Here is a 24,837-nt window from a genome sequence, read left to right as displayed (position 1 = left end):
ATTCAATCAACATTGACCAACTCTGAAAGATTCATAACGGATTCGAATGAGCAGGTCAGGATTGAAGCCAAGATTGGTCGAGGTTCACTATCCAAAATCAAAATCGTTTCTTGTGATCTATCGAGTTTACAAGACCTTGCAACAACAAATATTTCACAAATTTATACTAAAGCCACCAATTCAAAACTCGGATTTCTTCCTGCATCCTAAAGTACAAAAAAGGATTTTATTTAATTGTATAGATTAAATGTTAGACAACTAGAATGTGTGTGTGTACGTTTGCGTGTGCATGACTAATAAGACTTAAACGAAAAACTCTGATCGTGAATTATCATTCATCATAAAAAGAGGAGATTCTTAGACACATAATAATAGTCAATAGTAATATTGATTGTTGATTATTAGAGTATAAGATAAATATTTTACCAAAAAAAATTACTCTGATAGGAAAATTTCGACTTTAACAATATCATCACCCTTCATAGTACGCTTATGGACCCCTCATCTATTGATCAACATTAATTTGAGTCCTTTTTAAGTTGAATATATTAGGATATATCTTATGAAAAAATCCAAGAAAAGAAAGTCAATTACTGGTCAATTAATGCATAACAGACGCCCATCTAGTAATTTTGGAGAGTTTTCAAATCCCATCTATACAGGAATTTTATATTCTTGGAATTTTTTGATGCAGACCATTGAATTCAACTACAGCGCATTGCACCAACTATAAGATTCTTCCTCTCTGCGCCCACAGCTTTTCTTTTTGCCCCAAACAATGTCACTACAACTGTAATAGAACAACATCTAATACTACTATTTTCTTATTTCAATATATAAGAACGTCATCATCAATTTGATCCATGGGTTGAACAATGACATTTGACATTGTTCCTCTGTTTCGTGTAATCTGCCAGGCTTTGTATTGCAAGTAAATGCATCGTTAAAGCAATCGGACTCCGCACCACAAGCATAAATGTGCAAAAACATTTCCTAAACTGTTACCTCAAGCGAGCATACGGGCAAAAAGAAACATAGTAGCTAACATCTGAGCTTTCGCAAGAAAAAGATGAGACCTCAGGGGTACCATGCAAGCCTTTGTATAGTTTCTTGATCAAACGAAGATCAAGATTAGTGGGGTAGTAAAAAGATCAGTCATTAGAAACAGTGGGGCAGAGGGTAAGGAGATCAATAGAAATTGTGTATTTTTAGATATAACTAAAGGGAGTAAGAAATTAGACAAACAAAATACTATCCATCCATCATACTGAAAACATGTGGATACGCATATTACTTACAATCCATATTTTTCTTATTCATAATTTGGCATCAATACCTGGCAAGCAATCGAAACGGAAACCAAGTACGAAGATAGAGTGAAATGACAAAGTGGAGAAGAATTGTGAAAAGTGCCAGCAATGTTTAATGAATTTCGAATAATTACAAGACTTGATCAAAATTGCTAACATTTCAAACCATATATTTTGCTTTTGTCAGAAAAATTATTATACAGAATCCCGTTGAGGATCATTAAAACATTCATTTTGTCAACAACCAATTGGCATGTTGGATAAGCATTGGGTGGTGAATATCCGCGAAAAATCCAGCTTCAATGATCTCCCACAGCCTGAGAAAGATGACAAAATTCAACCTTAAAAATCAAAGGATGTGGGAGCATGAGCTCAGACATTACAAATGTTGTAGAGTCAAAAGTAGCTCAGGCAAACGTACAAGATAGGACCAGGCAAATATCCGCGAAAGTAGTTCAAGGCAGAAAGTGCACTATATGCAAGGGACCTCCTCGGCTTAAGCATAAATTGCATGATTTTTCAAACAAAGCATATCTTGATGTAAATCACAGTTCATTCTTTATTGACAAAAAGAAAAGGATATTAGAGCGAATTCAGCTTCAGCACACAGCCTGATGAGGTAAAATATCAATTTTCATCCTTGCAGATAGTTACAGCTAGTTAAATCTCACAGTTCCTTAAAAAATAATGAATTTTTTGCGAAAATCGGTGCACTGACATGGAAAGTAAAAGAGATCAACATATTTTCACCGAATAGATTTTTTTTTTTGTCATGTTTTTGACATCTAGCATCTCAAAGAAGTATATTTATCCAGTGGTCAAAATGGAAAGTAAAATGAGATCCAATGATCAAAACAGAGAATAGACAACAATGAAAACCAACATAATTTAAAAGCACAGATTTTCGTGCTTTGACTGTGGTTGATATTTTGCATTCACTTCGATTAGAAAAAGATGTGTAAGGTTTGCACATCACTGCATCTCTTGCATATGTGACCCCTTCTCTCACTTTTAACCACTATCAATACCATTTCGCTTACTATCCTTAAAAATGAACATAAAAATCCCTCAAATATTGAGAAATCTAGAAAGGTGAAGCAGCTGCAAGTCCACAAGATTCTGCAAAACATGAAAGAGCAAAACTCACCAAAGGACTTTGAATGCAGACAAAAATGGCCAGCAGGAATCAAGCCATTAGCACAACCTGCAAAAATACATAATACAAAATCAAACCACTGAGAATGCAAGATTTAGGGACTCATGTATACCCTTGGTCAGAAAATCCTTATCAAACCTCAAAAATCACCTGGTCCTGAAGTACCGCCTGGATACCTGCTCAGGAGCAATGGTTGAAAATTAGCAGTACCAATACAGGGCTTCTCAGGAGGTGGTGTAGGATAAACTGCCACATGAAAGGCTATCAGAATTATCCACATCAATACAGAGTAAGACACAAGAACGTGATCTACTCTGCTGAAAAAGGGTTTTATTCTGACACCAATGTGAAAGAGTCCACATTGTTATTTCTATAGACCACTGTACATAGTTGAACTGTCACCTTCCAACATTGAGTAATTTTTCAGCTTACAAATACTTGTTGAATTCCTAAAAGATTAAGTTCAAACTCCCAAACTTCACACATACCAAGTTTCTACTGAAGATCAACCACCAGAGTGACTCTTTTGGGTTCAATTATCACTCTGTTTTGGACTTCCAAAATTTTCAGTGACAAGACAACACCCAACACAAATGACCTGTTTTTTATTTTTCTCTTTTTGGTTTTTTATTTTTTCATTTTTTAATGTTATGTTGCATTTACAGGATATAGAATTGAAAAAGTTGATCAAACGAACTGCAATGAAGAAACATAGAGCAAAATTGATAGTTTCCCTAAATGATACTAATCATTCATCCTCAAAATATCCTTCTTTGTCATTGCAAATCTTAGTTATAAATGGTTGTCTTCAAATACAAATTTTAGCCTAAAATGCTGCTCCAAAAAGGACATATATTGCTTTCTAATCATACTTCAAGAAAACCAATAAATCAACTTCATGGTAAGCAACGATTGTTTATAACTTCATACAACTAGGGCTGAAGAATCGAGGGAACAAATGTCCTGAAATCAGTTCAATGAGGATTCCTAATACCAATTGAAATATAACTTTGATTAAAAAAAAAAGAAAAGAAAAGAATCACAGAAAACAGTTCAACAAAACCTGAAAAACATGTAATAGTCTTGACCGAAAGCCAAACAAGAGTCACCTTTTTAACATCCAAGCAAAATAACACAATAAAGGCTGTTATCTTTTCGCATTAGGGTTATCCTATCATTTCCAAACACAGAACCAAAACATTTGCTAGTACTGCAGATAAATAATAGTCTGACATTAAAGCTGCGAAATGCAAACCCAAGTAATTTTTGGCTCATTATCTCTGTCTATTGATGCTGAAACAGAAACTCAGACCACGTCTACTTAGTAGATATGGGTCTTTAGAACAATCATATAGCCAGCCAAAGCTAGGTAAGCATTATGCATCAAAATTACTCCAACAACATAACATATTAGCTTGCTAATATAAAATAATACAAGATAAATTAACTTGTAAACTTTCCACATTGAAATGTTATATGACAAATGATATATACACACCATCCTGGGCATAAGCTGGACCTGAACACAATCTCACTCCATGCATCCACACACCACGATGATCAGAATTAAAGTCAATAAGCTCATCCTCCTCCATTGTTCATCAACAGAAAATTGCCTTGGTCCACCAGCAAAATTAGGAGGTGGAGGTTGCTGCATAACAGGCAGAGGATTCTGAACTGGAAGATGATGAAACTGAGCTGCAGGAGAAAGTCGCTGGATTATGGACTGTGGACAGGATAAATGAATTGGTGTACATTGAGGTTGGAGGCATGGTGGCAAAGGCCTTTGAGCGAAAGGCAGATTTCCAGACTGGAATTGCATATTGGGTTCAGCAGCTAGTAAATTTGCACACCTTATCATATCCAAAGACCTTGTTCAATAATATCAAGAGCATATTCCAAAGACCTTGTTGGAATTGCATATTCCAAAGACCTTGTTCAATAATATCAAAAGCATTCTTGTGAGCTTTCTACACCAATTGGCACAAAAGGTGCCTGCTGAGCAAACATTTCGTCAATAAGAGATCCATGAAAAGCATTTCCAACCAATTCTGTAAGAGGGTTTCCCTGTTAATAAATAAATAAATAAAAAAAAATTTACATCCATGCTGTCCCATAACCCTGGTGGATGAGCAGCAATTAGAGTATGAAGGGAAGGAAAGTCTCAACCCTTATACTTGGGTTTCCACCAATTTCAGTTAACACAGGACCATTTTGATATGCCACCACCGATAAGGCTAAAATTGAACACGGATGCAGGTTAAATGTTGAGACGCCATTGACGGCAGCGATGGTAGATATGGTTGAGGCAAAACTTGAGGAGGACAGAATTGCACGTGGCTCCAATAGGGCTGGCGACGGAGGATGTGGAGCTCGAGACAATGGGAGAGTGGAGGCTGCAGTGATGACAAGAGGCAGTAAGGATGTCAAAGGTGGGGTTGCAGGAGAATCTACAGGCTGTGGAGGAAATGCCCCAGGAACAGTAGGCAATTCAAAAGGGATGCTTAGAGTTGATTTGACTATCTTGACCAAACTTGCATTACTAGGATCAGTCCCCGAGGCATCACCAGTCATTGATGATCTTTGATCCTTTTGGTGTTCAGACACATCCCATTTCAAGCTGACCATCTACATCCTCTAAGATGTGGCATTTCTCATTTGGAGGGAATAGAAATTGTCAAAATCTCCTGCACCAGGGGTATGCTGTGGATATGATAAATCAGCAGCTTCCTTGAATGCAGGACGATTGATTTCCTATTCCTCTTCTTCTTGAAAGACACGAGTTGGGAAAAAGCAAGGCAACAGAAATGTAGCATTGCTGGGGGGAAAAGAAAAAATGTTCAAGAGTTATTAGAACAACAAAATACAAATAAAATTTAATGATCTAACAAGGAAAAGAATCATATTTAATTTTGAGTTTATGACAAAGATAAGAGACAAGCAGAAAGCAAGCAAGACATATCTACCTGTATCTAAGCAATAACAAAAACATTTTCTTCAGGAACTGTGAAAAAGTTGATCAGACTAATCCAGATACACGAGTAGGAAAGTGAGTTTATATACAGAATATGTATACTGTGCAAACATTAATGCTCAATATTACCAAAAGGACATCCCAGAAAATGTCAATAGCATTGCAAAGGAGATAAAAAGATTGCAGTTTGGATATCAAAGAAACGGCTGATTATACGAATCATGGAACAATGAAGAATCAAGTACATATTAAAATACAGAGACACAGCGACCAAATCCCATTGGCAAAGCTCTACTGGGTGGCTGTTACAACATAATAGCATGTCCATCTCCCATTTTCTACCTTTTCCAAGGAAACAATTCACTAAGACTTCCACGGCAGTGCACAATCCTAACTTGCACACATAAATTTGTTGAAGAAAAGTTTGGTTTTCGCTTTATTAACTATGCTAAGACAGACAGATTAGACAAACTATGGAAAGGACAAGCTAAAATCTAAAGGTTTCCAGCTACAAGATCTATACCTAGAGCAAACTGAGAAGATCTTGACCACCACGCAATCATGCAACTCTATATCTAGCCCCTTCAGGAAAAGCCACATCTGCTTTGTCCAAATATTATACCGATTGACAATGACATGTTGATTTTGAGAAATAGATTAAAAAAAAATCAACATTTTGGGATGAATGGTTACTACCATAAGCAATTCTTTTCTCAGCATCATCTCGAGATTGCTGAGTTTGACACAGAAAGATCAACATTGCCCGAGAGTCATGACATGGCGAGGACATTGGAGCTCAGCCACTACTATTATGAACCTAATACAAGTTCTCATGTTTGCTCTTGGATCCAGCAGCTACCATCGGTCTGCATCTCCATTTGTGAGATCTTCTGCAGAATGAGGACGATATTTTTACCAGTCTTTGAACCCCATCCACAACTTATTTGCCTTGAAGAACACTCTTCAACTATCCTTTCACATGAACCTTCCACATAGAAGGAACAACTGCTTGAACTAGATGCTCATATTGCCTCCTTTACTAAATTAGCATGATCATCAGAAAACTTATTCCTCTTAGACAAACTGGAACTCCATCATCTAAGGCTTTAGTCCTTATATTATGTCTCCCCTTGTCTCTGACAGCCACCCCCAGAAGCATGGACATTCAAAGCTTCTGAACTCTGTTGGCTGATTAGTTCCCTTGACACAAAAACTCTTTTCAAGAAATATTTATTTTTTATATATTATTATTTTTTATATTATTTTTAATTATTTAATTAAACCAAAAAAACTATTTATTTTCTGCTTTCCTATAACTCCTTAAGAAGCTTTTATCATTTACCATTCCATATATATCTCCAGGTTTTCGAATGGTATCTCAACAGTCCATATATTCTGGCAATCTTACATGGCAACTATCCAAAAATCCCTTTATTTGCAGGAGTACCAGTACCATCCTAAATGCACTCATGTGCTGGTCACTACCTTTCAACTTGCAGAATAAAAGCAAATCATTACCTTTAACTTGACAATCACGCTCGTGCTGATCACCATCTTTAACTTGCTCTGGGGAAAAAGCAATTGCACAATAAAAGCAAATCTGATGCAGATTACCAGCATAGAGTGAACAATTACTGTCCAACAGCCTAAGGATTTTCAAAGCCTCTGAGATGAGTAGAAGCGGATACAAGATAATTTAGCCATGAACTCCAGTCAAAATGACACCTAAGCCAGTTAAAAACATGACAAACAACGTATATGTAGCATAGTTACCTAAGGAGAGAGATTTTCTAATTAAAAGAACATAGCACGCTATAGATGGCGTATAAAGCTCAGGTACATCCATAAAATGTAACATGCATTCACTGTTCTCAGTATAGCTTAAACTTGAAACTCCGGTTAATAAACACTGAGTCATTATGTTGAAAGGTCCCAAAGGCTGTTGTCATTAGCACTATGTCCCTCTCTTCATACCAGTGGCAGAGCCAAAAAAAAATTTTCAGTGGGGGCAAAAATAACTCTAAAATTTTTTACTACTCTCTTTCTAGTTTTTTAAGAAAAAAATATTCACCACCAAGTACAAATGATGCATATATTCCATGAAAAACATAAAAAGACAAACTCAAAATTATTAATGTAATAATAATTTTATTTCAAAAAACAAACTAAACCATTTACAATTGCTCATGATGAGGTTTCATATTTTGATAATGGTTTACAACCTTTTCATTTTGAATTTCACGAAATATATTTTTCTCAATAAAAGTAATTAAACAATCATTCATCCAAGTGTCTTCTATTCTATTTCGTAACCAATTTTTCACTATATTTATAACTGAAAAAGCCTTTTCTACGGTAGCTGTAGCAACAGGTAAAATTAAAGACAACTTTAGGAGCATATAAATCAATAAATACACAAAACTACGGGGCACACTCGAAATTATATCAAATTTTTATATGTATTATAGAAATTTAAGGGGGGCAGCGGGGGCCAGTGCCCCCAGTGTAAATCCGCCCCTGCTTCATACATAAAACAATATATGGGATCAAAGTTATCATGTATGTTCTAGCAAATAAGAAATCAGGAGTAAATCCTTCTCAAGAAAAGTACCTCGACCCTTGCATCAAACACTTGGAGGTAAATAAAGGGAAAAACAACTGACACAACATGTCCAGTGTCATGTAGTATGGTTCCTCCAAACTCCAAAATACTGCATGTTATTTAATGTTAGAAGAAAAATGTAGCAGTTTCATATGTGGTGCAGGATTAGACAAACCAAAAACAAGAATACTCATGGTCCAGGATACCAAACTGGTCACCTGAAGAGCAGAAAAGTCAATACAAAATTCAGTCAAACAAATGAACAAATGTACATGGTTATATATGTACAGTAATATAGATAACTATAACGTCACACAGTTTTGATCCTATGCAAATAACTACCTGTCATTGTCCTTATGTGGATTCCTTTCTTTGATTATCAAATTTCTTGTAACCTCACAAGGCATGTATAGGTTGCTCCAAAATTACTCTCTCAATGATGGCCGAAATCTCAAATTTCAGGCATTCTCTTAGATTACAAGCATCCAGCCAAATATAGTTAACACCCTTTCTTCCTTTCCCTGATAATCACAATCAATTCAAATATAGTTACACCCTCTTCCTGCCTTTACCCAACAATCATAAACAATCAATTTGTTTCCAACTTTAGCCGCCTGCTTTACATCAAATCTACCACAACATACTGTACCTCTCTCTCTCTCTCTCTAAATATTATGGTTTAGCAATCTAATCATGTTGCTTACAGATGCACACGGAAAATCAATATCCACAAGCCGCAGGTACTTGCTATGTCCTACATGATACGAGCAGAAAGACTAATCTTGCTATCTTCAAGGTAAAAGTCAGGTGCATTGAGCAGTCTGAGTGTGAACACAATATCCAAATTATTTTACAGCTGGTACTAACTATTTAAACTACCTGCAAGAGTTCAATTGGTAAATTTTGTAGTGAAGCACGATATGCACCTGTTAGATGAGGTGTAAAGGTACATATAACGTGTTCCAACTCTTGATGCACACAAATGGATGCAGATGTTCTATAAAAACCAGACACGTTGACTATTTTGCTAGAACGGTGTGGTTGTACCACAATGTGGTAGCTGTACTAATTCATATGCCAACAAATCTCCCATCTCCTCATAAATTGGCTACATTCTGTTTCTACATTATAGGCATGTCTTTTGTATACACGTGTCAATGTCAAAGATTATTACTGAAACTTTTTACCCCAAATTAGTGTCCTACCTTACCAGACAACACCTTGTATCAAAAAGCAAAGGTTACAGCTCAAAATTGAGGAGCACAAGGGACCACCATGCAAAAAATGTTATAGCATATGTACTACCATATTAGGATAAAAAGAGTATTAGCATATTACATATTTTACATTTCTTTTTAATGTAAGTATACTTTAATTGGAATCATAGATGTACATACAGCAATTCTGGAAAGTTTTCAATTGCATTTATGCATATATTTTAAATTGTTGGCATTTATTGATGTAGGCCACAGAATTTAACTATCTCTAATAGCACCAGCTATTAGGCTTCTCCCTCTTGCCTCAACTTCTTTATAGCTCTTTCATAACTACAATAGAACATCAAATATTCAAATTGTACGCATCACCACCCCCTATTTCTTCAGGTTTTCTTTTCTAATTTCAGTATAACATGAGGTTACACCCATTTGATCCATGGTTGGAAAAATGACATTGTTCCTCTGTTTCATGTAATCTGACAGGTACTCATAATTTAAGTCAATGTACCGCAAAACCAAATGAGATTCTATACCACAAGCATGAAAATTGGAAAAAGAGTTAACTCGATTGTTACCTCAAAGCAAGCCTAAATGTAGGAAGAGATTAATCCAGCATGATATATATGAACTTCTACAACTATCATATGATTATATGGTCACCACAACCATCACAACATGCCCTTCATGAGAAGGGCCTAGTACTTAATTGCTTCCACACAAAGAAACACATAAACTCTCTTATCTGACACACATGGACACATATGGTTCCCAAAGTTTTTTTTTATCTCCATCCACATTCTCCCACCACTTGACGCATCACCAAATATGGAGTTACTCCATCTCAATACCTCAAACACTCGTACCACCAGCAGGAACAACAGCCTCAGGTCACTCTTGTATCCTACTGCAAAGAATTGGGATTTTACATAACTCTATTCAACTCCTGAAAGGATGATCTTATACCCAGAAAGGGGAAAAAAGGAAGAAACCGAATGCATAAAATCTAAGGTTATAATCATGCCCAATAATCGAGCAACTAACTTGAACTACCAAATACCATAAAACTCTCAATATCTCAGCACTGTAATGAAGAAACTCATTTTACAGTAACTATAATTTTTATTGAAGGATAGAAGGGAGATTCTGACTGGACTTTGAAACGAAATGAAATTATTAAAAAAAAAAAAAAAAAATCTAGCAGATACACCAGTTCCACTTTCGGTTTCCCATACTGTCTCTCTCAAACACATGATGCATCCAAAACCAAAAGACTACTCAAAGGCCATACTCCCATGAGTAGACAAAGATTTGTTCTATTATCATCATGCATGTAAGCCATGCTGTGAAGATGCACATATACAGTCAATTGGGGCTCAAATTAGAAGCATGCCAATCTAGATCAATAGAAGATTTATATGCTCCTAAAAGAAGATGCACTTCTTTTAAAAAACAACTAGGGTACCAGCATTTAGTTCACGTATTCTAGCATTAGTTACATCATCACCGATCTTCCTCCCATTTTTCTCATCGAAGAAACAATTAGTGAAAATTTTATTTCGCTTTCAAAATAACTTTTAAAAATTATGGGGAAGAAAAAAGAAGGAATCAGCTATATCAATAGAAAAACAGTTAAGAATTTCAAAACAATTGTAAATTGGGAAGCCAAGAACCAATTATATAAAAAAATTTGAAATTTCCAGCGAAGAGAAAAACCTTGAGCAAATTCAGTATGTCTAGCAGCATGACTTTTTTCACTTTATTCCACAAGAAGAATGAACTTCATCCAATTAAGCCGAGGGTGTAAGTGAAGACAAGAACCCTGATCACCACTAGCTAAGATCAGAATTTGATTGACTTTCTGCTTTCTAAGTATATATAAATTTCACGAAAGTTTATCCGAAATAACAAGCATCCAAGGACATTAAAATCAGAACAAAGTGTGGATACACTTGCATTCCAGAATCAAACTAAACAACTTGAAGACTCCATTTTTCTCCTCAGTCTTACCAAGGCAAAAATGTGAATAACAAATCGAACCATTCCAAAACAATGAATAAAAGTATGTTCAAGCGAGACAGAAAAGGACAGTGTAGCTAACTTTTGTCTCAGTTTTTCACTGGTGTATAGCCTCCAATAAGCATAAAAACCATACATACCTTGAGCTATAAAAAGCAACAATTCAATGAACATGTAGAAACCTGCATCTATGTCAACTACCCCCCCCCCCTTCCTTCCTTTCTCAGGATCAAAGTGAATGGTAATAAGGAAACATATATTGCTTCAAAGATGAATTTGTCAACAAGATGGATATAACTAATTTTGTCTACTACTAGTCTTGCATGGGCCTTGGACCTCAGGGTTCCCATGCAAAGGCTTTATACACAGAATAATACCAGATAAGATCAAGAAGACTAGTTGAGTAGGGAAAGATCGGTTATTAGAAAATCTGGGGCGCAGGACATGGAGATAGTAGAAGCACAATTTCCAGATCTAACTGAAGGAAAAAGTAAAATTAAACAAACAAAAAACTAACTATTCAACTGAAAGCATGTGCTTACACAGACCACTTACGATTCATACATTTTTTATTCATAATTTGGCATCAATAACAGGCAAGCAATCAGAAAGGACATGAAGTACGAAGATAGAATGAAATGGGGATGGGAAGAAGAGTCTTGAGTAAAAAATACCAGAAATGGTTAAAAGTCAGTGTCTAAGTTCATTCCTATATGAATTTGGAATAATTACAAGACTTAGTCTACAGAGTAAAATGGCTTACAATTCGAAGCATATGTTTGCAGGATGCTTTTGTCAGGAAAATTACAATATACACAATCCTGTTAAGGGTCATCAAAATTTCTGAACACATTCATTTTGCTGTGATCCAATTCGCAAGTTACAGATAAGCATTGGGTGGTGAGTTTCCCCGAAAAATCCAGTATCAATGATCTCCCACAGCCTGAAAAAGATGACAAAATCTAACTTTAGAAACCAAAGGATGAGGGACCATGAGCTCAAACATTAAAAATGTTGCAAATGAGAAGTAGGTGGGGCTAACATACAAGATGGACCGGGCAAGAGTAGTTTAAGGCACAATTGCACTAAGCACAAGGGACTTCCCAGGCTTAAGAGTAAAATGCATGATTTTCTAAGCAAAAGTGCATGCTTTATGTAGATCGCCTTTCATCCTTATTGTACAAAGAACAAAAAATTTGACAGAATTCAGCTTCAACACACAGCGTTGTTAGGTAAAATTTCAATCTTCATCTTCAGTTTCTTAACATCGACCACTTGGCTGAAAATTAGTTTCAAACCTGCAGCTAAACATAGCTAGTTAAATCTCAATGACTCTCTGCTAAATCCAGCACATTGAATATCACACTCAACAAATGCTTTCTTTCTTTCTTTTTTTTTGGGTGAATGGAAATGAAGCAATGAACAAAAACTGAGAAACAGCAAAACAGTTTAGGTTGGAGACAATGAGGAAAAAGAGGAGGAGAAAAGGAGTATGCCAGAAGTACTTCAAGCCAAGTTTCCAGAGAAAATGTGAATGGAAGAAAGGCAAGAGTCCAAAGGAGAAGGAAAGAAGAACAGAACACAGGGCACAGCTATGAAGGGACGCGAGAGAGAGGGATCTGGTCTTGGTCACATATTGATCAATTTATTTGTGTTTGAGTTGTTGTTTAAGATGACATACAGGATTAAGTTAGAGATCGTACCATCTTGCGCACCTCCCCATATTTTCATTCAATTATTTTTTTATTCATGTTTTTGACAAGTAGAATCTCCCACTCAACTGAATTATATTCATCTAGTGGTCCAAATGGACAGTAAACAGAGATCCAATTGTCAAAGCAGAAAATAGACAATCCTAGAAACCAAAACAATTCAAAAGCACTGCTTTTTGTCCTTTGGCTGCATGTAATATATCGCACTCACTTCGATTAGATTAAAATAAGTGCAAGATTAGTGCATCACTGCGCCTCTCCCTTAAGTGACTTGTTCTCTTGCTTTTAACTACTATTACTGCTTACTCCAATGACAATGGACGTGCAGAGATATCACCTTGGATGAAAGAGAACCTAGAATATCCTTAAAATGAAAACAGAAATCCGTAAATATTGAGGAGTCTAGAGAGGCGAAGCAGCTGCAATTCTACTAAATTCTGTAAAACATGAAAGAGCAAAACAAACCACGGAGCTAAAGGACTCTCCACTTTTAAGCAGGCCTCCAACTGAACGCAGACATATCTGGTCTGCCAGGAATTATGTTATTTACACCATGACCTGCAAAAATACATACGACAAACTCAAACCTCTGGGAACAGAAGATTCCAGGGACTCGTTTAAACCCTTGGTTGGTACAAATGCTTATCACATAAAAAATCACCTGGGACTGAAGTACCACTTGGATATGTGTTCAGGACTGGTGGTTGAAAACTAGCAGCACCAACAGAGGGCTTCTCTGGAGGTGGCATAGGATAACCTGTCACATGGAAGATTATCAGAATTATCCTGCCATTGCAAAGTACAAGACAAGAACCTGATCTACTCTGCCAAAAAGAGTTCAAATATGACACCAATGTGGAGGAGTCCACATTGTTGTTTCTAAAAACCATTGCATACAGTTAAACTGTCACCTTCCAACATTCGAACAAATTTTTACATTCCAAAACTTGTTAAATTCACAAAAGATGGTGCCAAATTTTATACGCATCAATTTTCTGGTGAAGATTAACCACTACAATTTTAGATGCTTTAAACCATCTCAGAGACCCTTTTGGCTTCAATAATCACTTTGTTTTGGGGTTTCATCTTTTTCAGTGAAAAAACATTTTGGATTTAATGTTGCATTACAAGAAATAGAATTCGCAAACTTGATTGAACAAGCTCCAATGAGAACAAACATAAAGCAAAACTGATATCCTAAATCATTCAGCCTCAAAATATCCCTCTTCGTCATCGCAAGTCTTAGTTATAAATGGAGCCTTGAACCAAACTTTTAGCCAAAAACGCAGCTCCAGAAAGTACGGATATTGCCTTCTGATCAGATTTCAAGAGAACCAATATATCAAGATTCTTACATTTCAAGAAACCTTTCAACTTCACAAGCAACAATTGTCTATATAGCAAGGGCAATCAGGGAACCAAATGTCCAAAACCAGTTCACTGAGGATTCCTAATATGAATCAAACATACCTTCAATAAAGAAAGACAGAAAATAGTACAACAAAACCTGAAAAAATGCAATGGTCTTGGACCTGAAGCCATAAACACTCACCTCTTTCCAATCAATCCAAACTAACACAATAAAGGCCGTTATCTTTTCGCACTAGGGTTTCCAAAAACAGATTATCAAAACATTTGCTAGAGTACAGCAGGAATATAATAGTCCACAGATTAAAAGTGTGAAACACCAAAACCAAGTAATATTTGCCTCATCATCGATGACATTGAAACAGCAACTTGGACCATCTCTACTTTCCTCCACCACCAATATCGTTAAATGCAACATATGAGCTAAATGAATATATAAGTTCTGTGATACATCAAAGCAGCAGAATGAATATATAAACAACAGTTTGAGGTAGACACCACTCTTTAGAGCAACTAAATAACCAGGCCAATCTAGGCAAAGCTTTATGCATTAACACTCCAACGTCAAAAATATGTTACGTTGCCAATTTAATATTATTATACGACAAATAAAGTTGTAAGCTTTTGACTTTGAAATGTTATATTATAAATGAAGCATACGCACCATCCTGGGTATAAGCTGGACCCGAACATGATCTCACTCCATGCATCCACACACCACGCTGATCAGAGTTCAAGTCACTAGGTCTCATCCTCCATTGTTCATCAACAGAAAAATGCCTTGATCCATCAGCAAAATTAGGCACAGAATATTGCAGAGTATAGGAGTGAGGTGGAGGATGCTGCACAGGAGGCAAGGGATTCTGAATCGGAGGAGGATGATGCTGAACAGCGGGAGAATGATGCCGGATTGTGGGCACTGGATATGAGAAATGACTTGGTGTACCTTGAGGTGGGGGGTTTGGAGGCAAAGGCCTTTGAGTGAAAGGCACATTTCCAGGCTGGAATTGCATATTGGGTTGAGAAGCTAGTGAATTTGCATACATGTTACTATGCCCATATTCCAAAGACCTAGTTGAACTATATCGAGAGGGTTCTTGTGTGGTTCCTACACCAATTGGCACAAAGCTAGGTCCCTGTTGAGCAAACATTTCATTTCTCACAGATGCATCAACAGGAGGTCCGTGAGAAGCATTTCCAGCCACTTTTGTAAGAGGGTTCACCTGTTAGATACAAAAATAACAATAGTAAAAATTTACAAACCACACTATCACATAATCCTGGTAGACGAGTAGCAGTGAGAATATGAAGAAAAGGAAAGCTGGAAGTCTTACACCAGGGTTTCCACCAATTTCCGGTAGCACAGGACCATTTTGATATGCTGCCACCGATGAGGCTAAATTTGAAGATGGAAGCAGGTTTACATGTTGAGAGGCCATTGAAGGCTGAGGTGGTAAAGATGGTTGAGGCAATACTGGGGGAGGAAGACCAATAGACGGCAGAATTGCATGTGGCTGCAAGAGGGGCGGTGGTGGAGGAGCTGGAGCTGGAGCTGGAGCCGGAGCCGGAGCCGGAGCCGGAGACAAGGGCATTGCAGGTGGCATTGGAGGCTGCAGAGGTGACGGAGGCAGTGAAGATGGCAAAGGTGGGGTTGCTGGAGGAGAATCTAGAGGCAGAGGTGGAGAACCCTCAGGAAGAGGAGGCAATTCAAAAGGTATGCTTAGAGTTGATTCGCCAATCTTGACGGAAGTTACATTACTTGGATCAGTCCCCAAGGTATCACCAGTCATTGGTGATCTTTCATCCTTCTGGTGTCCAGAAACATCTTCCATTTCAAGTTCACCATCGACATCCTCTAAGATGTGGTGACGTTTCTCATTTGGAGTGAAATTATAATTGTCAAAATCTCCTGCGGCAGGGGTACGTTGCGGAGGTGATAAATCTGCAGCTTCCTGGACCGCAGTATGGTGAGTTTCCTCCTCTTCCTCTTCTTCTTCGAAGACATGAGATGAGAAAAATCCAGACAACTGATATGTAGCATTGCTAGGGAGGAAAAACCAAAAAAAAAAAAAGGTTAGACAGATATCAGAACAGAAAATACAATTAAAAACTTAGGATCTATCAAAAGAAAGAATCATATTCAACTTTCAATTCATAGCCAAAAGAAGAGACCAAGCAGAATGCAAGCAACACATACATCTGTATCCAAGCAACATTCAACATATTCTTCAAAAACTGTGAAAAAGGTGATTGGATAATCCCAATACAAAAGTTGGAAATTGAGTTTATCAACAGAGCATGTATACTCCTGCCAATATTAATGATCAATATTACATAAAGGACATCCCATGGGATACCACTGGTACTGGGAATAGAGAGATTTCAGTTTAGATATCCAAGAAAGGGCAGAACATTAAAAATCACAGAACAACGAGGAACTGAAAAAACATCAAAATACGGGGATACAACAACCAAACCCTACTGGCGAAGCTCTACTTGGTGGCTGTTACATCATAATAACACCTCCATATCCCATTTTCTCCCTTGTTCGAGGGAACAATTCACTAAGACTATAATGCAGCAGTGCACAATACAAACTTGCACATATAATTTGTGGAAGATGAGTTTAGTTTTCACTCTTTGATTTAAAAAAGCAACACAAACAGGTTAGACAAACTATGGAAACGACACACAAAAGAATCTAAAGGTTTCCTGCCACAAGATCTATACCCAGTATAAACCTAGATAACTTTAACAACCAAGCAATCATGTATTACAACCACCCTCAACACGCAAATAACAAGCTTTCATTAGCAACTCTAAATCTAGCCCAACTAGCCCCCTTCAGGAAAAGCTCTATCTGGTTTGTCCAAACAAATAAAGATTGTCAAGACATGTTGATTTTGAGAAATAAGGAAACAGAAATGAAACAAGGAATTAGTTAAGACCTGGACACTAACATCACATTTCCCTATTTTGAACAATGAGCACCACAAAAATTATCTGACAACATGAAAATACTATGATATAACATGATGACTGTTAAAACAACCAATTTCTGGCAGCAACCATATCCTCCCAGCAAGTCGCTCTTTAAAGGATATAGACAAAATTTTGTGAAACCAAGGCAGCTCATATAGCTCAACCACGTGAATTAAATAGCAAATGCAAGTTGATAGGGGACAGTAAATTGATGGAGAAATTCAGTCAAAAAGAAATGCTGAGCATGAACCAGACCTCCCATACTCATCAACCAGCATGCCTTCCATTTCCCTAATAGGATCATCTATAGCCCGCTCAGCTCGGGATGGACGTCTAAGGGACAGCCCAGAAGATGTATCATCGCTTACTACTCCAATATCTTCCATATAACGTCGCAGAAGAGAATCAGGCAAAATTTTCCTCTCAAGCCACAACCGCAGAACCTACAAGAGATTTATTGAGGTTAACTCAAACATTCTGCAAGCTTGGAAGGCTCTCTTGCAGATATGTACAATTACATGAAGACCTAAATGTAATTACCTTTAGACACTGACGACGATTTTCACGAGCACCGGGTCCAGGTGGTGCAGCAGCAACTAAGAGACGAGGCAGTGCTGCTTGAACAGCAGGTATGTAAGAAGCTCCTGCAATGCCTGTGGAAATATAGCAAGGAAGACCAAAATGGTCATCCAATACAATCAGTGCAGAATACATGAGACAGGATGAAGAAAACATTAGCATGACCATTGGATCCTCACACAAGAATATAAATATCAGAAAAAACCAGAGCCAACTAGAAACTATAGATAAATATAAATACAAGAATAATACAAAGTAGAGCTGAAATAGCAGTGGAAAACAAGATTCCAAAGAGAAAGAAGCAATCTCAAATGATGCCCCACAAGGGCAAGACAGATAGATTTTAATGTATTTTCCACACATTCCTACCTTTATGACTATGAGAGCATTGAGTTATTGAATCCACAAGGAAAAACAGGTCCACTTTCCGATGAAAACTTGACTCGCTCTCCAATTTCCGAATGAGAAGTTCAACCACCTGTATGACACGGGAAGTAAACATTAACAATCAATCTAAGCACCTGCAATTACAGAACTCAACCACAATGCGAGATTCAAATGTTAGAATTCAATCTTTTAGCATCTAACAACACTGATAAGGGACTCATGTTGCCAGTTCATGAACCATCCACATTTTTCTGTGAATCATTTTACAATTGGTCAGCCTCTGAGACATTTAAATTTCAGCATACCCGAATGGGAAGAAGAGGATCAGAAAATCATGGTCCATGAACAGACAGTTGTAAGCAGACAGTTGAAACTATTTAATTGAAACTATTTACCCTAAAAAAGTAGAAACTATTTAATTGAAAGTACTTGTAAGCAGAAAGTTGCATGACAGGATGCACCAACTAGTTAGGCCCCATTTGGGATTGCAATGGCTTAGTGAAAAGTACTTTTATCACCAGTTCTTTCAAAAGTAATTAATTATGTTATTCAGCAGTATTCCTATGGAAATGCTTTTGGTGGGCATTAAAATTTCGATGTAATTTGCAAGAAATACTTTTATCATTGTTTTACATAGAGACTGCTAGGATAATTAATTAAACTTGGCTATTAATTCTTCTCAAATTGGAGAGCTATATCAAAAGCACCAATTTCCAGCTTGTGCTAAAATTCTTTTGACATTAAAAGCTCTACAGTGAAAGGTAACCAAAGATGACTGCAAAGTGCGTATAATGCCAGCACCATTCACATGGAGGCATCCAACCCCAAATGGTATCGGGTTGGATTGACACCATGAACCAAATTTAACCCAAACAACAATATCCATGCTTTTTCCCTTTATCCTCTTCCCCTAATCTTTTTGACCTCCTTCATATTCTTCTTCTTCATTGTTCTTGAACTGAACACTAAAACTAATCTCCTATATTCCATATTGACAGTGACATCGAAATCCCTTTTACAAACAAATCACCCCTTCACACCAGTTTTCACGTATATTACACATCCAATCTCAATATCAACCACAAGTCCCCACAAGCACCTCGACAGGGATTTGGTAGCTACCATCCCACCACTCTTTTTTAACAGGGTAACTCAGTCCATGAAATCAAAGTCTAATCTAGCTAGAAAGATAAAAGAAAAGGTAGATCAGTGAAATATCACTAAAGCCTTCTTTGATCTCTATGAGTGCATTTAGTTTCTTCCACAAGCTTCATGTTCAAAACTCCACAGCTTCATTGCAGCAGTTGATGGTACTTAGGGCTCTGTATTGGTAAACTAGAAAAGACCAATTTTTTGTGCTTAAGTGTATTTAAGCAGATGCTTAATTGGAACACAACCACCCAAAGAAGTATCTGGCAGCTGCTCACAGATGTTAAACCCACAAAAATGAGAGACAGCCTCACCAGGCAGCATTCAAATAGCCATGGCTCCAATGCATTCTCTAACCAAAATCTGACAGTCAAAGGAACAGAACACCAGGCACAGCCAGACAAGCACTACAGTGCCATTCAACCTATATCCCACATAATCGCTGATAAATTGCCCAACCTTGACAAATTTTTCAACGATCTACCAGTGAAAATTCTGCTTTGCACAATGGCCAACGTCCAATCAGCCATTACCACCAAAGGCCGATTGATTTTTGCTAGGCTTGACCAAACAAACAGTGACCAGATGGTAGGTAATTCAAAAGCCCTACGAAAAGAGTACTACTAGAATAAACCTTTACCCTTCCTAAACCAGTAAACATTATAAAACATCTTATATCTTCCTTTTGGTTTCATAATATACTAACAGAAATTCACACATTGCCTCTCCAATCATATCATGTCCAAAGTTTTACCATAAGGTAATGCAACGTCATCTATTGCTCTTGATTATGATTTCTATTTTCTCAAGCATTCAATAACCACCAGTTGGTTGTATACCATAAAAGAGAGAAGACACAAGTTAGGCTTGAAAAGGAAGTCAGAATCCTACAAAACACCAGGCATCTTAGTGCAAACAAAGTCCTCAAAGAAGATACAAGTTCCAAAGCAGGTGTTCTTCTCCTTAAAGGATTTAAGTATATGTTGTTCTTTTCAGTTTAAGAATTTCAACACAACATTAAAATCTTAAATAGAAAAAATTAGAAAACCAACACAAGCAAAAATTTCAAAGACCAACATTTTCTAAAGATATTTCTTGAGATCCTGTAAAAAATCTGGAGATTTTACAATTTTAGGTACCAAAAATAAAAACAAAAACACATTCACTAATAAAAATTCTAGAAATTATATTGTCAAATTCCTGTCTAAACAAAGCATCAAAGAGGAAGTCAGCTACAAAACCTGGATCTATAATTCAAATATTTGGTAACATTCCCAGGAACACACAGGGTCCAACATTTTGTTTTCTTTACTTCTCACACATAGCTACTATGCTTTTTCTCAGAATATATTTAACTACTTCCTATGAATACCAAAATCTAAAGTGGAAAATGTAGTTTTGCCTATCTTCAGGGAACAAGTAAAGATGCCACAAGAATCCCCATGATAAACAGTTCAAATCATAAGTTACACCTACCTCATTGGCAAGGCCATACTTTGCACAATCAATAGCAAGACGTGTAGCACGTCCAATACTGTCTTTTGTCCTTGACAATGTCTCTATCATTCCTTCAAAGGCATCACGAGAAACAGCAGCCTCAGTACCACCACTAAGTGAACCCCCAGCAGTCCGATGCCCAGAACTAATCCCCTCTACAAATTCTTCAGTGTCATGTTGATTAGTTGACGAAGCATGATATATATCAGATGGAGGAGAAATCATCGATGATTTAGGAAGAAATCCCTGTACATCTGAAGGTGCCATGCTGCAGGACCCCATAGGCTGAGCAACAGGAGCAGGGCTAGGGGTCCTCACCGGTTCATCAGTGTTTAGTGCCAGAAGAAAATTAGGGTTGTCACTGAAGTTCTGCAAATGAGCTTGTTTCTTTTTGGCCTGAGCAGCTGCAATAAGATGTTTCATGGACAAAACAGAATCCGAAGATCTTTGATCAATTGAAGAACTTAGTTTGTCATCTTTACCATCTTCAGATCTGTTTGTTGGCATAACAATGAATGAAAATGAGATCAGAATACAAGAAATTTCAAATAGAGGACTCAAAAAGCCTAAGCACAACAGTACCTTTCCCCCTGTAAGAAACGATTTTCCGTCATTCCTAATGGAAGAGGAACATCATTGGTCTTAGGATGAGATTTTGGAGTAGCTTTGTTTCTGTCTGCGGAAATTTCTGGCTTGCATCTTTCATTTTGCTGATTAGCTGTTGAGTTCATGCACTCAGAAGTCACACCAGGGTCAGATGCCGTAGCCTTTCTCTGATGCATGTTGCTAGGAACCTTACCCGAGAGCTTATAGGACTTTTGAAGGTCTGTCACTGATTTAACAGCAGAAAAAGAGAGAGGGGAACTTCTAGGGGAAACAGAAACCTGTTTACTTTCCTTGAGAGATACTTTCTCAGACTCTAGTTTTCCAGGACTAAAAGAAATGTGGAAAGCCGTTGCTTTCCCTTGCTTCTTCTCCTCAGTTTGCTGAGAATTAGGAGACGAGTGCTCAACCAATTGATCACCAGATAGTACCAATTTCTTAGCAGATTGACCCTCAGGTGGACCAGAACCTCTTTTGCTAAATTGATCAGAAAAAGAAGTATGTACGTCGCCTCTCTTTGTAGAAACCGGTCCATGCACATTAGCCAAGACTTTCTTTGTAGACCCTTCATGAACAGGAGTTTTGGGCTCTTCTTCTTCATCGTCATCGCATAGGCGAACAGCTCTCCGCCTTGACATGTCGTTCTTCAGTACAGCAGAACTTCTTCCAATTCTAGTTTCAAAATTCAAAGCAGAGGCGGTGGACATAGCCTCCAGTGCACGACGACGGCGCTTTGGTGGAGGGAGAACATCTTCATCACCAGAAAGATTGGAATCAGTAGTGCTCGATAGAGTTCTCATGTCCAGTTGACTTTCTCCTTTCCCCAGCACTACAGACCTTTTACCCTCTACTTCTACCATTTTTTTATTCTTCATTTGGGCCTCAACCTTTCTGCTTTGCAGTGACACCTTGGAATCATCAGTCACATCATCACATTTTGACCTTCTGGCAGGATCTGAGACTTCATTACTTTTTGAAATTTGTTTTCCTTGCCCTTGTTTCTTGCTGGAAAACTTAACCTCATCAACAGAACTTTCTTCAACATGTGTCTGAGGCTTATCCTTCAGATCAAAATTCTTATTATCTTTCAACAATTTTTTCACTTTTTTCCCACCATCACTTTTCACCAAATTCTGAGATGACTGCTTGCCACCAAATCCAATTCTTTTGTCAGCCTCATCTCCAGAAGCTACCCTTGATTTGCGTCCATTTCTAAAATCATCTGCAACATCAGGATAGTTCTCATGCTCTGAGGACAATGAAGCTGTCAAACCTTCTTCTGCCGCATCAGGAGAATAGTTTTCACTAACCTTTGAGCCCCCTCCATGACTCATTTGCCTTGAAGAAGACTCTTCAACTCTCCTTTCACAAGAAGTTTCCTTATGAAGCGAACGACGGCTTGAAATAGATGTTGACATCACCTCCTTTTTCACTAAATCAGCGCGACCATCACAAAACTTGCTCCTCTTAGACAAACCCCCATTTCCATCATCAAAGGTGGACTTTATGTCCCTATGGTCCATCTCCTCTTGTCTCTGAGAGCCAGTGCCATGGTCACCCAAGCCTCTGACCTCTGTTGGCTGATTAATTCCCTTATTCCCACTCACTTCCTTTAGATCAGCCTCTATAGCATCACCTATTTCCCCATCGGCAGAATGCACATCAGTTACAAATGCCAATGGACTTTTATCATCTCTGAGGCCACTTGGACTTTGATGTTGCAACCGTTCAAATTCTTCAGAAATTTCCCTCACAGCTTGTGCAAAGTATTTAACTGTCTTCCCTCGGCAACGAGCTGCCAATTTATTCTTGGAATCACTTGTAAATGCCTGAATATCCGCAGGAGCAACAAAAGCTCTGTTGAAAGCCAAAAAGGTTAACTAAATAAATTGTCCTGATCCCAATCAACAGAAGCTATGCACAGAACATGTAATGATTGCAAATACAGAAAGAATGCTCTCAACCACCAAAAGTAAAAAATACAAAGATAGCAGTGAAGATAAAAATGGATCATATCATAATGTCCTAAATACAGAAAATTGTCACAAAAACAAATTCCACCGATAATGATCTGTTCAGATCAGTGATTTGTACAAGGCAAACTAGGAAGCCTTGTTAGATAGCAATAGAAATCCTAGAAAATCCAAGGAAATTTATCATCAAGCACAAATTCAGCGTCACAAAACACATCAAATACTACCATTTCTAAGACAAGGCAGATTGACAGATAATTTGATCCACAATAAACCATATTAAAGAAATCTTCTCACCAACAAAACTAATTAAAATTTAGGATAGATTGCAAGTTCAATAGAGGTTCTTGTTAAGGATGAAAAAAAAAAAACAAAAATCATGTTGGAAATTTCTTTGGCTTAAAAAAAAACACCATCATTACTGCATAAGAGAGCCAAATTCCCACAAAATACCAGTAATTTCCAAACAAAATTTTTTGCCTTGAGCCCACAATCAGACATTCAATTCCTTGTCTGTAACACATAATCTTCACTGAACTGTACATAAAACAGCAACCCAGTTCCCCGGGAAGGGGGAAGCAGGGGGATCCAAGATGTAAAGAAACCAGAGCATTTGAGCTATTCAATTTAATCTATTAGATAAGCCCAAAGGTTAAATTTGCATCTCCTATCCTCCCCACAAAACCAACATACATTGATTTTGCATGTTCTCAATTTGTCAACCACAACAGAACACATCAGAGAGCCAAAAACCAATATACTAAACAGCGTGCAGAAACTCAAACTTGACAATTAATCCAAATACATTCTTCTGTTCCAAGTCCCACTACACACAACAGGTGTAACAAGAACCTGTGTCTTCTTCTTCTTTAAAAAGGCTCGTCACAGATTGTTCATATGCCCAAAACTTGGCCTCAACAAGGAATATTAACTACAAAGCAGCAATGATGATGTGAAAAAGTTGCAACTTCATTGCTGTAATCTAAATTTTAATCCCTCATGACTGTCAACCAGTGCGACCAAGATGCATCTCCAGTCACTAGCATATCTTACTACATTAATCTCAATCTCCAGCACCAAACCAGAAAGAGGTAAATAGCATTCCTCCTTTTCTCATTTCCCTTTCAATTCAAATTCCCTTCACCTCGAGAACCACAGCCATGCCTTTCTCCTAAAAGGCTTCAAGATAAACGCCAGAAAAGTATTTATCCAAGAATCACTAGGAATACCTCTTATATTACGTCTCCAACTTTTACCAGCAGCTGAACTATTTTTCTGGAGACAATATTCAATTATTCTGTCTTCCAAGAAC

General features: G+C 37.5%; 1 protein-coding gene across 22 annotated transcripts in view; it reads right to left on the bottom strand.

Moving 5' to 3' along the window:
- Window positions 1-1,400: 1,400 nt before the first annotated feature.
- The window catches only part of LOC113717666 (ENHANCER OF AG-4 protein 2), a 25,849-nt gene continuing 2,412 nt past the window's right edge, over window positions 1,401-24,837 (bottom strand). For 4 of the 22 annotated variants that reach the window (XR_011825594.1, XR_011825607.1, XR_011825608.1 and 1 more), the window contains 16 exons: window positions 21,532-23,409; window positions 20,929-21,442; window positions 18,286-18,394; window positions 17,878-17,990; window positions 17,593-17,780; window positions 15,690-16,398; window positions 15,020-15,578; window positions 13,649-13,744; window positions 13,453-13,545; window positions 12,039-12,218; window positions 8,052-11,078; window positions 5,964-7,105; window positions 3,965-5,284; window positions 2,617-2,712; window positions 2,458-2,514; window positions 1,401-1,627 (listed from right to left, as the gene is read on the bottom strand). Coding sequence is in view for 3 of the 22 variants with exons in the window: in XM_027242441.2 (XP_027098242.2) it covers window positions 13,478-13,545; window positions 13,649-13,744; window positions 15,020-15,578; window positions 15,690-16,398; window positions 17,593-17,780; window positions 17,878-17,990; window positions 18,286-18,394; window positions 20,929-21,442; window positions 21,532-23,409 (4,234 nt within the window). In the remaining 19 variants the exon portion in view is untranslated. Of the gene's footprint in view, window positions 1,628-2,457; window positions 2,515-2,604; window positions 2,713-3,964; window positions 5,285-5,963; window positions 7,106-8,051; window positions 11,079-11,955; window positions 12,219-13,198; window positions 13,352-13,452; window positions 13,546-13,648; window positions 13,745-15,019; window positions 15,579-15,689; window positions 16,399-17,592; window positions 17,781-17,877; window positions 17,991-18,285; window positions 18,395-20,928; window positions 21,443-21,531; window positions 23,410-24,837 lie in introns of those variants that run through there. The other 18 variants (XM_072072995.1, XM_027242441.2, XM_027242443.2 and 15 more) reach the window with 15 other exon arrangements.

The sequence above is a fragment of the Coffea arabica genome, chromosome 11e, assembly GCF_036785885.1.
Source record: "Coffea arabica cultivar ET-39 chromosome 11e, Coffea Arabica ET-39 HiFi, whole genome shotgun sequence".
Taxonomy (NCBI): domain Eukaryota; kingdom Viridiplantae; phylum Streptophyta; class Magnoliopsida; order Gentianales; family Rubiaceae; genus Coffea; species Coffea arabica.
Note: the sequence above shows the minus strand (reverse complement) of the source record. Positions and strands in the feature narration are given on the sequence as shown.